General features: G+C 39.1%; 2 protein-coding genes across 5 annotated transcripts in view; both read left to right on the top strand.

Moving 5' to 3' along the window:
• The window catches only part of nrip1b (nuclear receptor interacting protein 1b), a 41714-nt gene extending 36426 nt beyond the window's left edge, over positions 1-5288 (top strand). For all 3 annotated transcript variants that reach the window (XM_081354748.1, XM_081354746.1, XM_081354747.1), the window contains one exon: positions 20-5288. In XM_081354748.1, coding sequence (XP_081210874.1) covers positions 368-3562 — 3195 coding nt within the window. In that variant the 5' untranslated portion in view covers positions 20-367 and the 3' untranslated portion in view covers positions 3563-5288. The remainder of the gene's footprint in view (positions 1-19) is intronic.
• A 6585-nt stretch (positions 5289-11873) lies between these two features.
• usp25 (ubiquitin specific peptidase 25) overlaps positions 11874-17635 on the top strand; it is a 28393-nt gene continuing 22631 nt past the window's right edge. For both annotated transcript variants that reach the window (XM_081354422.1, XM_081354421.1), the window contains exons 1-5: positions 11874-12128; positions 14196-14273; positions 14404-14548; positions 16163-16286; positions 16420-16582. In XM_081354422.1, coding sequence (XP_081210548.1) covers positions 12087-12128; positions 14196-14273; positions 14404-14548; positions 16163-16286; positions 16420-16582 — 552 coding nt within the window. In that variant the 5' untranslated portion in view covers positions 11874-12086. The remainder of the gene's footprint in view (positions 12129-14195; positions 14274-14403; positions 14549-16162; positions 16287-16419; positions 16583-17635) is intronic.

Below are 17635 nucleotides of genomic sequence, written 5' to 3'. Positions count from 1 at the left end.
CTCTCTTCTTGTGCTGTAGGTTCCCGTGTGGCCACGTCTGAGATCCGAAGAGCAAACAGGGAACGCTGAGCCTTTGGTTTCTCCCAGAATAACTCCCAAATATAGAGCGTTTGCTTCATCAGGACAGAGAAACCTCCTCTCAACATCATTTTAAAGCAGTGTGGATTTACTCATGCACAGCAATGGCAGCTGGGTTGTCGTGCTTGACATTACAAATGCCCTCTGGTCCTATATGTAAAACTTTTTGACTGAAAAGAAACTAAATCCAAAGCGCTGCTGGAGTTCTCTGCTCTCATCATTTATGGCACAGATCTAAGACATTTTCAGTAGTTGTAAAACACCACATCAGGGCATCCTGCTGTTGAACATGACTCATGGGGTGGAGTCTGGCCCTGAAACTCACCAGGATTCTGCTGCTTTAACATATCTGGAAGGTTTGCTAATGCATCCGGTCACCACTGGGCCTGCTGCCACTGCCACACAGAGATCAGAACCTGTTCACAACAACGTAGAGAATGCCAACAGGGTGACTAGGGTGTTTCAGCTCCCCAATCATGGCTCCCCCTTGCCAGACAAGGGTAGACCACCTAGTGCTGCCTCACAGCACCTTAAAAAAGCCAGACTGCTTCGCTCAGGAGCGTGGAATGAAGATGACAGCCAGAAACAATCAGGCACTGTAGTGGAAGTGAATGGACAGAGAAGGGAGCACTACAAAGGAAGCCTGGATGGCTCTGGGCAGGGAGAGAGCACCTTGCTGGCTTCTCTGCTGCAGTCCTTCAGCTCTCGGCTGCAGAGTGTCGCCTTGTCACAGCACATTTCTCAAAGCCACAAACCACTCGACAGGGAGAGCAGTGAAAGTGCTCCTGTTGATAAGGAAACCTACCAGAGTTACGGCACAGCGTCAGGCCGCCTAAAAAGCCTCATGAGGAAAAGCAAGCACCAGAAACAAACAGTGCCTTACTGTTGTCAGAGTAACCAGAATCGAGGCTCTGATTCTCCTCATTCCTCTCAAAGCTCTGCCCAGCACTCTAGCTCAGAATCATTGTCCTGCACAGAGCGTCTCAAGGCTGTTGCCAATATAGTACGGACTAGGACCAGTCCGGCCCCTTCACCCAAGCCCAGTGTCGCTTGCAGTCAGCTGGCCTTGTTGCTGTCCAGTGAGGCTCATCTACAGCAGTACTCCAGAGAACAGGCCTTAAAAGCACAATTAACCAGTCGATCAGCCAGCGAGAGGTTAGCTGCCATGGCTACTCAAACGCAGGATAAGAGGCCTCCCAGTATGGGGCAACCAACAACCACCTCAGACATGCTAAGCTCCTTAAATGTTCAAAATGGAACACTCCCCCCACCAGTGATAGATTCCAGCAAAACAAGCCCTTCCCTTTCCTCACCCACCATGAGACCCCCCAAAGAGAGACGGCCCTTTGACAGACACGGTCGACCTCCACAGAACTGCAGCAGCCTATTGCTCCTACTTCTCAATAATCATAACTCCCAGCAGCAGCTCACCAGAAACGGACACCTGGAGGACGACTGCAGCATCCTCCCGAGCCGGACCTCCTCCCTGCATTCTGACAGCGAGTACTCCAACCAGGATTACAGCCTGACCAAAGACAGCAGTGATGCTGAGAGTTTCTCCAGCTGTTCCCCCATCGACCTCTCCATGAAAAGCAGAGGGCCTAGCCAAAAATATGAGCCCTCCTCTTCATTAACCCCCTCTGTGGAGCGCACAGAGTCTCTCATAAACAAATGGAAGCCGGAACCTTCCGTGCCAATGGTCCATGAGGCCCCAGATCTGGATGCCAGCCCAGACATGAAATCCCATGATAAGGTCACTCTAATGCAGTTGCTGCTGGACCGCAGAAATAACGACAAGGTAAACAAAAGTTCAGATAATCCTGGTTTGCGGCCTGACTCAATAATCGGCAACTTGACTACAGGCCCACTTAAACGGATTGGCACACCTGAGGACAGCAGAACACTGAGTCCTCTGCACCGGCAAACAGCTACCTTCAGCTCGGTCTCCCCTTCATACTCCTTCCCCTCGCCTCATGCCCAGTCAAGTCCATTAGATCTGTGCAAGTCTAAAGCTCACTCAAGTGAAAAGTTGGTGGAGCCTCCGTTCAGTGCCAGCAAGCTACTACAGAATCTAGCCCAGAGTGGTATAAAGAACTTGTCACCTTCTCCCCCTCCTTTACACTCTCAAATGGTGATGAGCAGAAGGCAAAGCCCAGAACTTGAGCTTGACAAGCCTCAGGCCCTTTTGGATCGACTTGTCATTCCAAACAAACGGAATAAAGCCTCTGCACTAGATAGAGGTTCCCCTCCTGCTCTCCCATCTCACAAATGTAACCAATCACCCTCGGCGTCAACACAGATTGAAAATCTTCTAGAGAAGCGCACTGTACTGCAGCTTCTGCTGGGAACGGCTTCCCAGAAAGAAAGAACCAGTGGGCACAGATTCTTTGAAGTAACCTCAGGGAAGCTGGATAAGCCTCAGACAGGCACTGTCAACTGTGACAGCTCAAACAAGCCTTCTGTGGACTGTAAGATCAAAACAGAGCCAGTAGAGGAGAATTTTTCATCAGACAGCTCTAATGATGGAGTGTACCATCAGAGACGATCATCACAACACTCTCCCATTGCTGAAGCACAGGACACTACGAAATCTGAGTTATGTCCTACAGAAACAGCTGCTAAATTTGGACTTCTCAGCCAGCTTTTGAAACAGCAGAATGCTACCTACCATTCAAACCCACACACTAGGCTCCTCAGGAACTCTGTAAAAGAGGAGCCAATGGATTTTCAGAGCCCCGTTCCTAAAAAAAGAAAACTGACCGACTGCCTAAGTAATGAACTTTGTCAATCGTCTGGAGATACCACTCATGATAATCTCATGTCTGGAACACCTGAAATGAATGGTAGAGGCCTAGTAATACCAAAAGAGGAAGAGGTAGTTGGCAGTCCCAAGATCAAAAATTCTCTCTCCAGAGAAAGCCAAGGCTTCAATGTTCTCAAGCAACTCCTCCTGTCAGAGAACTGTCTGAAGGAGCTGTCCCAGCCCAGAGGGACCCCAAGTCCTTTCATCCCTCAGGCAAACTGTGCAGCCAATGGGAACTTATCCCAGTCTGGTTCCCCTTACGAGTTGTCAAACTTGCCGTGGTACCCATATACTCTCAGTGCGGGTCCCAAAACAGCACCCACACCTGTTGATACCACAGGGGAGTCGTTAGTTTGGGCTAAATCCTCTCCCAAAGCCAGTCCTAACCCAGTTAAAAAAGAACCTGAGGGGTCTCCTGGAGGAACTTTTAACAGGGAGGAGAGATCCAGTCCAGACTCACCCCCTTTAACCAGGTCTAACCCGATTCTTTACTACATGCTTCAGCGGGGAAACGGTCAGCTCAGACCTGAGATCCAAGATCAGGTGCAGCCGGCCCACTGTGTCATGAGTGCAAAAGTGGAGCCGTACAATGACTATGAGCACAGGATAAACTCTCCAGTCCACAGACAGACTCATAGCCAGAGAGAAGAGAGCCTAAACGGTTCTGTGGAAAAATGGTAGATGTGAACTACCAAAGACAGAGAGAATCTGAAGAACTGCATGTACGGTCATTTGTCTATGTTTTTTCATCTTAAAACAGAAACTGAATCAAGTTTAAAACATTTGGCTGTTTGCCACCGCTTGAAGTTATTTCATTTTAGTACATTTGTTTGAATTGTTTTTTTTTTTGTTTTTTTGTTTTAAATTGATGTCAGAATGAGATGGTCACATGATTCTCCATTTGCATACACATCTTTGAATGTTTTTTGTATGTATGCTAAGCTAAATTCTTTGTCCAGCACAATGTAAAATGTCCACCACAAAAAGCTTTTTCTCCTTCCACAACTGAAATATTTATGAAGAACATCCAATTACGTGTATTATTGATGAATCCAGAAATGTTACTGCTAATTTCACATTATATTTATCTACAGCCAAATCAGGATCCTTTTCATTTTACTGTGACATATAAAATTGTACAGTCTAAGCACAATATTGGATTTGTGGCATTGAAATGTCCAGTTATAAAGTATATTTTCTTACAGCAGAACGGCAGTGTAATCTATCAGGTATCTTTCTTGTAAAGCTAGCTGAGGTCAAGAAGGGTTTCACATGTGATCGAAAGGTAACAACATTTACTGGGATGTTCCTCAATCGTAACTTAGTCAGATTTACCGTGCTTTATTTTTCATCTGGAATGAAACTATAGCTGTTATGTGGTGATAATGGCATGATGTTTAAAAAAAAAAAATACCTGAGTGTCATATTTTTAGCCAATGAAATGTACCTTTTTACAATTTTGTATAATTTGTTGTTTTGTATCTTATCTAAATATCCTACATGTAGCATTCACACATTTACGGTGTTGACAGGAAGTTGAATATTGAAAGAGATTATACAGTATGTCCACCAAAGCCATGAAGGTTAATTATGAATTATATTTATGGACTATAAATGTTTCAGGATACTGTGTGAATCAGACACTCTACTGTGAGAAGGGATTGGAATTCAGTCTGATTCTTTTGTTTAACGTTCACTTTATTAGATTTTTTTTTTTTTTTTTTCAGATAGGCCCATCACTCGAGTCTTAAACATTAAACTACAAAAAAAAAAAAACAGATTTTATTCCACATTCTCTGTACGATTCAAATGTTTTGACAATGATTAGATACATTTATGTAAATATTGCTTTCAAGATTACTATTTTGTATTGTTCAAGACATAAAAAAAAGTTTTTAACGTCTTGCAGTGTACATACTGTATGAAAACTGTAATAATGTACATAGGGTACTGGAGGATGATACTTTTCTGCATGTCTATGTTGTGCTAACGATAATCTTTGTTCATGTACTGCTCTGTTCGAGGCTCTTTGCTGCCTGTAGCATGCACACGCATGGGGAGTCCCTGTGTTATGGGGAAATGTCAAGTCTTAAAATAGATGCTTTTATCATGGAGAGATGGGTACTTAAACCATAATCTGTCTGCAAATGCAGTCCTAAACTGTTGAGCCTGTGCTCAAACCTGTGCGTAATTGTTTCTTTTTTCTGAATGGTTTTGTTCGTTAACTAAAAAAACAACATTGTTTAATTTAGAGTCTCTCATCAATGTTGTGGCTCTGCATTGTGAATAACTGAAACTAAAAAAAAACTTCATATACTCCTATGTTGACTGGAGACTTTTAGTTTTCTTATGTTCTGTCTTTGGTGTTTATTTGCACTGATAGCATAATAAAATATTGAAATGCACAGAACTGAATGAAGGTTTGCCATCTTTTACCTTTATTTATGTATCCAAGGTAACAGTGTGTGTCGGAAATTTCTTTTAATATATAACCTTACATGAGGCCAGAGATAAAATTTTAACCCTTGATAGTTGTCGATTTTACAAGTGAGCGTGAGTAAATACTCGAAAGCAAGCTTTTTATCATACTTTTTTATTCTTCAGTAGCTTAAACTGCTTAGATGTACACAGAACATCTCCAGGCAACGAAGTGTGAGAAGGTTAACCAATACTTAACATTTGAACTACCAGCATTCATTATGACCATCATCTCCGTGTCTTTGACTCCAAATCATAAATGAACAATATATATAAAAAGACTTTCCAAACTGGTACTTGCATGACTGCCAGTTCTCAACAATGGCAGGAAAGAGATGGTAAGGAGGATTTGGAAAACATTGTTTCATAATTATGGGAAAACAGGTTGTTGGCTTCCATTTTGAAAAGTGCCTTGTCCAACCATTGTGAGAGAAACGCATTGATCTCAAGTTTGCACTTCCTTTCGGCCACTTAAAACAAATGTCAGAATAAACATTTCAAGCCAAAATTGTTGCGTCGCATGCGTCAATGGATTATAGCATTTCCCCATTGTTGTAGCTCAAAAGTATTTGTAAGATTATAATATATATATATAGTTTCAACAAAATATCAAGTCTAGTCACATTTGTTTGAAAGAAAAATGACACTTGTGCAAATTTTTTTTTAGAAAATTAATGTTAGGTTTTTTTAAATATTCAATATGAAACAACGGAATCTATAAAATAAATGCAAAACTGACTCAGAAAAGTGAGGTTAGTTGTGACCGAATGTCTAGCATTTTTTCTTTCTTTGATACTTTTGTATCTAATGCAGTGGCATTCGAACATTTTTAAGTGTGATGAAGATGTCAAAATAATTTTGGGGGTTCTGAAAAGTGAATAAGAACTGTGATTTTACATTTTACTTCCAGGATCTTTCTGATGGAGAGGCTTTTGTCTTCTGTCGTCCCACTTCTTTAATCCTCTAATGAGGTTTCTTTACTTCAACTTCACGTAACCTTTCCTCCATGTGAACTTCTCCATCCAGAGATCTTATCATGCTTGAACTGCCAGTAACCCCCGATTTCCTTTTGGCTTCAAAACAGAAGAGAGGGCAAATGCACAAGTCACGCGTCTGAACCGAGGTCAACGTATAAAGCGCACAAACGGCCGTTTGTCTGTCTCACATCCTCTGATATCCTGGACTGGGCCGGTGGACAGGGCAGGGGGGTTTGGAGGCAGCCCAGCGAGCTCCTTACCATTTAACTTCAGCCCACTATACAAAGGAAATGGTTTGGTCTTCCAGGAAGACGAAGTACTGGGGTCAGCAAGGTTCAGCAGGTTGAGATGGAGGTTTGGAGGCGCTGTGTGTATTTCCTACGATGAAGCACGGCTTCCCGCGTCAATGTTTAACCAGACTCCATCACAAGCCACAGCTGCTGGTTTAGAAAGCACTCATTCACAGGTGCTTAATTACAGTTTACAGGTTATCTGATTCAATGACTCTCACAGGATGCTGTCAAAAGGAAATAAGTGTGTACCATTTATTTACTGCTTAAGAGACATCTATCTATCTATCTATCTATCTATCTATCTATCTATCTATCTATCTATCTATCTATCTATCTATCTATCTATCTATCTATCTATCTATCTATCTATCTATCTATCTATCTATCTATCTTTCTGTCTTTCTGTCTATCATCTATTTATCTACCTATCTATCTATCTATCTGTCTGTCTGTCTGTCTGTCTGTCTATCTATCTATCTATCTATCTATCTATCTATCTATCTATCTATCTTTCTGTCTATCTGTCTATCATCTATTTATCTATCTATCTGTCTATCTATCTGTCTGTCTGTCTGTCTGTCTGTCTTCAAAGCTTTTTAAACATGTTAAACATTTAGTCTTAATATTAATTATGTTGCTCAGCAACATTTACCAGTCCATATTTAGGCTAATGAATTATATTACTTTGCAAAAGCATTTTTTGTGGTCACTTTTTGAACAAGAAGCTTTCCTTTAACTAAATTTGCAAACGTCTTTTCTTCCTTTTATTGTGACATACATCCGAGTGGAACGGCTTCCCATACAAGAAAAAATGTAGGGCAGGTTTTGATTTTGTCTATCTGGAACTGATTGGATCATTGAATGGTGGTTTGCCATTGGTGGATCTCATGTGAGTGACAGCTTGCCCCGCCCTCACGCCAGTAAACACATCATCAGAGAAGAGAAGAGGTGAGTTAGGAAGGAAGTTATTTTGATGAAAGAATGGACACATGAATTAAAAAGTTACGGATGAATCACTTTTAATAAATACTGCGACATTCCATAAAAAAGAGTCTATTTTAATTTCATAAAACTTGCTTGGCTTTGAAGGAATTGTGAAAAGCACTTAATAAAATTGACTTGACTTTATATGAGCGATAAGACACTAAAGACTGCAGTGCATTTCTCTGCACATCATGCAAACACCTAGCCTGACTACGTCAGACTTCCTACTTCCGCTCAATTTCATTTCGCTTCTGTAGTCAGTCTGAGATAGCAGCCTATTCCAGCGGTCTTCGGACGGCCGGGCCAATCAACGAACAGAGGGCGGGCTGAGAGCCGTGACGTAGATGCTGATTGTACCGTGGATGCGTAGATTTACTTCACATAATCTGCAAAAGTCGTTCACAGCCATGTTTACTCCGGTATTTCGCTCGATGGTTTTGTTTTCGCATCATACATGTGTTTACAGTGGAAGTTAGATGCGGCTGAGCATGCGCATAACACACGCTATAACCAAACGTCATGTGATTGGCTTATGGGTAACCAATGATTTTAAACTTCAGACAAGCGCCCCCCTGCGAGAGAGAAAACACTTTTCAATTGTGCCATGCCAGACTCTGTCTACAAAGCAAAGCGAAGTAGTAGAGTTTGGTATTACCAGGCTAGCAAACACCCATAACTGTGGTAAAATCACTGTAACACATGTCTTCGTGTGGCCTGTTCCTTTAATCAGTGCATGCTGTAGATATTCTTTGTTTCTATTATTTCACCTACTCCTGTGTGAAGGTGAGCTTCTTGAAGTCTGTGCCAGTGCCTCAGGGGTTTTGACCTTTGTCTCTCTCTGACATCTTCAGCTCACTCACTGTGGTTGATCTGCAGTTGCCCTGCAGCTGTGACCCCCCCTCCCGTTTCCCAGCAGCCCCCTCTTCAAAGGCCACCAGAAATGTGACAGCTGGCAGAAGAACTTCTCCTTTCATTAAGAGCGCTCACTGAGCCCTGTTGTTGATCGCGGGCAACTGGTGATGTGTTGACCTCGTGCCACAGAGCATAAAAGAGCTTAAAATTGATTCACACTTAACTTATGTTGGAGTTAACGTTTCATGGGTTAATGGCACGATAAATGGGCCGATGTTTCAATTTCAGCGCTGGAACAGATGTGGTCCCATGACCTTTGATAATATAAGGGTTTTGTGCATCGATATGAGAAAACCTTGAATATGCAAGGTCAATAAAAATAGTTTTAGTTCTCAGTTTCACACATTAAAAATGAAACGTGTTCATGGAAGATTTTTCAATTAACATTGATAAATGAAGCAATTCAAACATTTTTGAGAGTTTTTATTTTTATATATTTATATTCTGTATTATAAAGTCCTAATGTCATTTTCATTTAAATCAGGAAATACATTTTTAGAATTTTAAACAATATTATTGCATTTCATATTTTATCTCAAGATTTTTGGATCTTATTCTGTATAATATTAATATAATATATATATAATTATAATATATAACAGTTTCATCTTTTTGTGGTTGCATATGTTTAAGATTTTTTTTTTTTTCATTTAAATCTGGAAATAAAATGTTAGAATTTAGAAAAATATTATTTGTATTGTATGTTTTTATAGTGATCTCATGATTTTGGACCTCACTATATGTATATATTAAAATGTTCTCTTTTTGCAGATGTTTTTTTAAGTTTATTTTTTATTTAAATTTGGAAATAATATACTATAATAATATATAATAAAATAATATATTAAAAAAATAGTGAGATAAAATAAAAAATCCTGAGATATATTATACATAGTGATAAATTACATAGGCCTACATATACACATACATACATACATTTTATATAGGCTAGGTTACTATATATTAAATTTTTCTCTTTTTGTAATTGCAGATTTTTAAGAAAACTTCTGTGTTTCCATAAATATGTTCTACGCATGACCAGCTCAAATCCAGCTTCATGGGTCATGGACTTTTAGCGCAAACATTTCCACAAATCACTTTTAAATGTGAAAGGGCACTTTTAATGTCAAGCAATCTCACTGAGGCCAGATTGAGATTAGAACTATTGGTTCTGAGGGCAAAGGTCAAAGAGTGACCGCCGCAACTAACTCATTTGTCCAGAATATTTCCAGAGCTTCATTTCCACTCCCAAAGTTGAGGAAATTCCCCAGACTGACCCGTGAAACCTTTGAATGATGCCTCATATAAATGTTTTAGAGAGCTGGGTGGGGGTAGAGGTCAGATTTATGTTGTTTGACTAAAATGAATTCTTTACTGTGGATTCTTTGCGACTCCGAGAAACATGCTAGCCTACTATGAGTGTTATTTTTACAACATGTAACATGAACTCACATGTGGTTGCCAAGGTGGAGCCAACTGCATTACGATCTCATCACATTTAGTGAGCTCTGACCTGTAAATGTAAAGTAGACCTACCTTATGTAATCAGAGAGAGTGCTGCTTAATTACAGTACAGGAAACGGTTTTGATATTCTTCAGATTATTACTCTAGATACAGACATGCAGTGAAACATATATCACACACTATTAAGGAACATGAGAGACCAAACTCCATATTTACTCAGAGTTCCAGGAAAAACAGGGCTACAAAACAACACATTAGTAGCCTAGTTCACCTCTCGAGTCTTCGGGTCTGATTCTTCATTTCTGAGTCTGAGTCTTTCGTTCTTTTGTCACGTGATGAACGAATGACTCGAACCCGAAGACTAAAAAGATGAACTAATCAATTCTGTACCCGGTACCGACTGCTTAGCTCAGCCTATATGGGGCTGTCACTGTCACGTGATGAACGAATGACTCGAACCACTCGAAGTCGATAGACTCGAAACGTGAACTAATCAATTCTGTATCCGGTACTACAAACTAGCCTACATAGCTCAGTTTATGATGAAGGGATGAACAAATGGCTTAGATCGGGAGGTGAGGTAAACTAACAGACTGCATAGCCTGAAGACCAAGATAAATGAATTAATAATTTCTGTTTCTCGTAATTTGGCCTTTTCCTTGCATTGCAATTTTTTTTCTTATTCTAACTGCGATCAACATTTGATGTGTTTGGGGAATTTGGCTAAGGCTAACATGTAACATTTTAATTACATTCTGCTGATCCGAACTTCCCACTACTCTGCCTGGGTCAGAGAGTTGAACTTTTAATGGATTGAAAGCATGTACAATAGCGCCACCTGCTGGAAGGACACATAATTATCTATCTATCTATCTATCTATCTATCTATCTATCTATCTATCTATCTATCTATCTATCTATCTATCTATCTATCTATCTATCTATCTATCTATCTATCTATCTATCTATCTATCTATCTATCTATCTATCTATCTATCTATCTATCTATCTATCTATCTATCTATCTATCTATCTATCTCAACATGAGGATTTAATATTCATAAAAAAGGACCAATAAGCCAGACTGAACACTATATTTAATTCATTTATTTTACATGTAGTCTGTGCAGGGCCATACTTAGACTTTCACTGAACAGAAACAGCAGTTTCTTCTGTGAGAGAATTTACTTTCGTTTCATGGATGTTACAGAACTCATAGTCAGCTGACTTTGGCCTGTTAGAACTGTCAACGGCGCTAATGTAGGCTAGCAGGGAGTGATTAACAAGTTATCGCGTTAAAAAGCAACACAATTAAGCTAATTATAGACTAATATGTTTTTTTTTTTTGCTGTTTCGTGAATTGTTTTGTGTTTCATAATTTACTGTTTACATTATATATATAAATAAATAAATATACATATATATATATATATATATAGCCTATATAAATAAATATACATATATGTGTATGTATATATATATACACACACACACACACACACACACACACACACACACACACACACACACACACACACACACATATACATTTATTTATTTATATATATATATATTTATGTATGTATGTATGTATGTATGTATGTATGTATGTATGTATGTATGTATGTATGTATGTGTGTATGTGTGTGTGTGTGTGTGTGTGTGTGTGTGTGTGTGTGTGTGTGTGTGTGTGTGTGTGTGTGTGTGTGTGTGTGTGTGTCTGCAATCTGTGTGTATTTTACCCTTAGGAAATAACAGTGGATTTTTTGTCTCTTCTTTATTAATTACTTATTTTTATTACGTTGTTTATTATGTGTAGTGTTTTACATGTTTCAATGTGTGCGTGTTTACTCAATCACTATGACGTATGGGCGGGCGGGCGCGCACGCACGCGTGTGATCCAGAGATTCCAGACCCAGCTAATGGATGTCAGAGATGTCAGATGTGTCTGTTCTTGTTCGTCATGGCGCCGTTGCAGCGAGGATGAGTACGGGGTTTTTCTTTTTTAAACTCTCCCATATTCTACTCCTCTGACTCCTGTATGCTGCGTTTTTACCCTCGAACCTGAGTCCATTTCGTCTGGATCGGAACCGGCCATGACCGTGGAGCAGAATGTCCTGCAGCAGCACTCTCAGAAGGTAACCCGCGCGCACCGCCCGAACACACAGACCCGGCTCGGCCCTGTTCGGTTCGGCTCGGTTCGTTCGGTGTCATAAGGAGGGTTATGCTGGCGTTGAGAGTGCCAGTGGCTCAGTTTGATTGCTGCGGCCTAGTTATAGCATCACATTAGCCGCGCCTCACGTTCTTGTGTTTGTTTTTATTTATTGGACCTTTTATGCATACACACTTAAGAGTTGTACATAAATGAAACAGTTTAAAACAATAAACAACTGCAAATAAAACAACACAACCCCGTATAACTAACAAAATCTGCGAAATATTATCGTTTGTGCTAACAGCTAAAGCTGCTAAACTTAACGTTACCCCTCAAAACGCCCTGAAATCTCAGTGAAACTCTTAAATTTGACTTAATACCTCGCAAAGTCTCGGTTTGAGTGTTCAGAAGGGTAATGATACCTCTTGTTGAGTTTGTGTTTAATGTAGCTCGTGTGTTTATGTTCTGACACCCACACATCTGCTGTAAAATATGCTTGTAAACATTAGGCATGTCATGTTCATTTGTGCCACATATTTGCGTTTTTTGCTCATTTATTTAATCCGTTTTTAAACACGAAACTTGTTCTTGTTGGTTTGTGTTTATGTGGGATTCAATTTTCATCTGTTTGTAAAAATACTGAGTCTGTTCATAAACATTAGTTTTGCTTTGTGGGATTATTGCATCTGTAAACATTAGGGCTTTCTTTAATTTTAATCTGGTGGGTCTTTTGTTTAATTTAATTTTATTTAATCTGTCAAGTTTACACATTTAAATAGCACATTTTGTAAAGAGACTCTTGGTGTCTGTTTTTTTGTGACTTTTTTTTATATCTCTTTGTAAATATTAGGCTTTTCTTGTTAGTTTGTGTTGTGTAATAGTGTTTTTATAGATTGAAATTGAATCTGCTTTCAACCAAATGTCTTTTTCAACTGGTTGATTAATATGATACATCTTAAGTGTACGTTGATGGGTTGTTTTGGCTTTTAATAGTAGTATAATGATCTGTTTAGTTAAAAATAGGCTGATTATTCATGTGATTGATATGTAGTAACTGAAGAAGCGATTTAGTGATCTTAATTACACAAGATGAGTTTTCAAACCTGAGTTGCAGCAGGTGGTGGGGAATATAAAACTGTGTGTTTCGCATAAACTGAAAGTGAACGGGTTGTAAGGTTCACAGAGCGTGTGTTGCTTTATCATGTTACTGTTGAGAAATGTGTGTTACTTGGCCCAGTGCATCCATACCACAGTCAGGGAGGGGTGTGCCACCTTCAGTGTTGAGACGTGCCCGCTCCGCACGTAACACGTTCCATGTCATATCTTGAACGGAAAGGCATGCAGTGCATTAATAGGTCAGTGAAGCATCCCTTAGCCACTGGCTGTTCGATTATGTAATGATGTCAGTAACTCAAGACTTATTATGAGGCAAGCAGAAGAGCGTTTGTATTTGATTCGATAGAGCCCATACTAAAATGATCAGATGAGTAGAAACAAATCAGTCATACTGCGTTTCGGTTTTGGGAGGAGTTCGGCTTGGCACAGTGTATGTTTGACTCATGCTGTTCCTGATCGTAGCCAGGACTGAGATAAAGGGCCAGTACTGTGAGATGTTGTTCTGTTTGCAGTGTGTCCTGATGCTCCACAGTGATGCTGGTGACAGCAACCCGTTTGATCCTGGTCTTGCAGGGCAATACTTTTAACGTTTGATCCATTTGCCAACTTATTCTGCCAAAACCCGCCCACATAGACAGAAAGAAATAAAAATGACCATCCGCAGTTAGCTTTTTTTAATATGACATTTAGTGTTGGGTGAATGAATATCATGTTTTGATAACATAAACATCATACACTTTAATATTTTCATGTTATCACCGCAAAACCAATCTCAGTGTAAAAATAGGGTAAATAAGCACACAATTATGAAATGCACAGTATGAGTCGATATGAAGCTGCATAGAGGGGATGTATAGTCACGAGCACAGGAAAGATTCATTTTGATTTACTTAACAGTTGAAAAAAGGTCATTTTTCTTGCGTTTTCCTCACAGCACCAGCAGACATTACTGAACCAGCTGAGGGAAGTTACTGGAACTACAGATGTTCAGCTCTTACAGCAAGCACTGCAGGTGAGCTTTCAGTTTCAGTAACTCTATATATGATATACTTGCAGCTGATTTGATAGATGGACTTTTAATATCATTTTCTCAAAGACTAGTTAGTTTCTTAGTGCATGTAATGAAAGGTGTTTGTGTCCAGGCCAGTAACGGTGACCTAGCCGAGGCGGTTGCCTTTCTCACCGAAAAGAATGCCAAGGTCCCGCAGCAAGATGAAGCCACCTATTACCAGACGGCCCAAATCACCAACGATAGATACATCAGCGTGGGCAGCCAGGCTGATACAAGTACGTATTTAAATCTAAGAACAATGATTGGCCGGAATCCAGGGAAAGATTATGCTGCTCTGTAATGAAGTACAATGAAATGCCATGACGCAAAGGAACCCGCTGTAAATGCTTTGTTCCCGACAGCTTGCAAAACTGATTTATAAGCAGTTCTAAAATATATATATAAAGACTATTTGTTTTAGATTGTATTTTGGTACCTGAACTTGAAAAGTGAGACTTTAGGATTGATTCACTAACTTCTAAACTGCAGGAGTGAGTTTGCTCTGCTGTGTCAAACCAGAGAATTAATATTTTTGCCACACGTCTTACTGAAATTCCTCTTTAGGAAAGAGAGACTGAAATCATGTAACTCATAACAGTGGGAGCTCTGGCAGCTCTTTTATAAGTGCATGCACATCATCTCAGAGAGCCAGACCTTTAAAGATCCAGCCTGCTGCTCCTCCCAGCTTGTTTTAAATGATTATGACACAAACCCCAGTCCTACTACTGAGAAAATGCTGACAGGGGGAATGTTAGTTTGGCATGCTTCCTCATGTTTTTATTTGAGCTCTCAACATGCTTTTTTCCTATCACTATGACAGTGTGTTATAAGAGCTGTCTAACTAATGAAATATCAAACAGGCTGATTAATTAGGCCATATTTGAGCATTTTGATATTCTTGGCATTGGCTTATTAAAGGTCCCGTATTATGCCCCTTTTCACAAGATGTAAAATAAGTCTCTGATGTCCCCAGAGTGTGTATGTGAAGTTTCAGCTCAAAATACCCAACAGATCATTTTTTACAGTATGTTTAAATTGTCATTTTTTGGGGCTCAGAAAAACGCACTGTTTGAGTGTGTGCCCTTTAAATGCAAATAAGCTGCTGCTGGACGACACAGGGGGCGGAGCTTCATGAGCTCGCTCAGTCTCTCAGGACTAATTCATCTCACGGAATGATGATAATATCAGAAACTCTCAGTAACGGCGTTCATTTCGAGTTGGACAATAATGCCTACAGAGTCAGAGTGCTGTATAGAGATGAAACAGGTATGGTTTAGTAGTTTAATTACGGTTATTATAACGTATTTGTCATCTGCTTGTATGTATCCATTATTTATTAATAACCTACAAGTCTGCTGTCTGAATGATGATCAAACATATACTGATGAGTTTAATAAAGTTTATTGTACATCACACAAAAGATGAAGCGTCAGTTTTACTTCAGAAAATCACCGTAAGAGCTGAGTAAACACAGTAAGTTATTAGAAGTGCGCAAGTACATAAACGAATTTCGGTAGAGTTGAGGGAGCATTCCTGTGGGCGGAGGTTAGTCAAAAAACGGTTCCAGTGACGTCATTAAAGAAGGAAGTAGAGGGATGTAGTCCAAACGAGCCGTTCGATGTAGTCGACTTCTGTTAAATAAAATATCTCGCTTGGCATTGAGCTTTGAGCTTTATAATTTTACAGATATTATTTATACTCTAACACCAACATTACACACTAACTAAAGTTTGAAACATGGGATCACGAAGAACGGGACCTTTAACAAAAGTGTTCAATGTTACACATCACAACTGTTACCCATCGTTTTCTAGTAACCCACTTTCGGATGTTCCTGTGATTTGTTTCAGATGTAATTGATCTCACTGGAGATGATAAAGATGACCTGCAGCGGGCCATCGCCCTCAGTCTGGAGGAGTCGAACAGGGCCTTCAGAGAGACAGGCATCACCGATGAAGAGCAGGCTATCAGCAGGTGGGGTTTTAACTGTACTTTTAACTGCAGATTTCAGTATAAAATGAATCGCATAACAAGTAGAGTTGTATCAGAACTCTTTTATGCCGTGTGCGATCAGACAGAAGTGATGTTTGGTGTCTTTGTGCTTCAGAGTCCTGGAAGCCAGCATCGCTGAGAACAAGGCCAGCCTGAAGCGCACACACACAGAAGTATGGAGCGATTCACCCAACCCGTACGACAGGAAGAGGCAGGATAACTGTCCCGTAGGGCTGAAGAACGTGGGGAACACGTGCTGGTTCAGTGCAGTCATACAGGTCAGTGTCAGCCGCCGTGATTGCTTTACAATTAGAAACACATTTGCTTATTTAATGAACTGAAAAACAACAAATGACTGTTTTTAATTGTCTTATTTGATTTTATAATTCCCCAGACAGTTTGATTGTTAGTCTCACACGTTGCAGATCTGATTTGAATGAAGCCGAGTCGGCCTTGCGTTGCAGTTAAACAAAGAGATAATGCTGTATCAATGCATCAGTATATTAATTATTTTTGAAGATGACAAAATTCAATATGTAGACAGTGCTGGATCATATTTAGAGAACTAGATTAGATGAAATATCCCAAGAAAAAATATAATAAATAAACAACAACACTAGTTTAGGCTCATTAAGATAAAAAAAAAAAATATATATATATATATATATATATATTCTTTTTTCAGCAAGGATGCATTAAATTGATCAAACATTTCAGTAAATACATTTGTAATGTTATAGAAAATTATATTTCAAATAAATGCTGTTATTTTAAACTTTTCTATTAATCAAAGAATCCTGAAAAAAGTTATTGGTTTTTCAAAAATTATGGTTTTAAGCAATTTAATTTAATTTAAGCAGCACAACTGTTTTCACCATTGTTAATAAATGATTCTTGAGCATCAAATCAGCATATTAGAATGATTTCCGAAGGATCATGAGTAATGATACTAAACATTCAGCTTTGTAATCACAGGGATACATTACATTTATAATTACAAATTACAAAATATATTAAAATAGAAAATTGTAATAATATTTTGCAATATTACTGATTTTTTATTTTTTTTTACTCTATTTTTCATAAAATAAATGCAGCCTTAGTGAGCACAAGAGACATTAAAAAATCTTACCATTAAACTTATCTTACCTCAAACGTTTGAATGTGTGATTACATTGTTCACAGTAATGTCCAAGACTTGCATATCTGTTACCATCTCAAAAACGACAATTGTAACTTCTGGCTTTATGTATTTCATTGCTTTTATAAAACAGCGAGAACTGCAATATTATAAAATATACCTGGTTTTACATTTATTATTTTTTATTTGC

The sequence above is a fragment of the Scardinius erythrophthalmus genome, assembly GCF_964197995.2.
Source record: "Scardinius erythrophthalmus genome assembly, chromosome: 23".
NCBI classification, from domain to species: Eukaryota; Metazoa; Chordata; class Actinopteri; order Cypriniformes; family Leuciscidae; genus Scardinius; species Scardinius erythrophthalmus.
The sequence above is the reverse complement of the archived record's forward strand: the minus strand, read 5'-3'. Positions and strand labels throughout refer to the sequence as shown.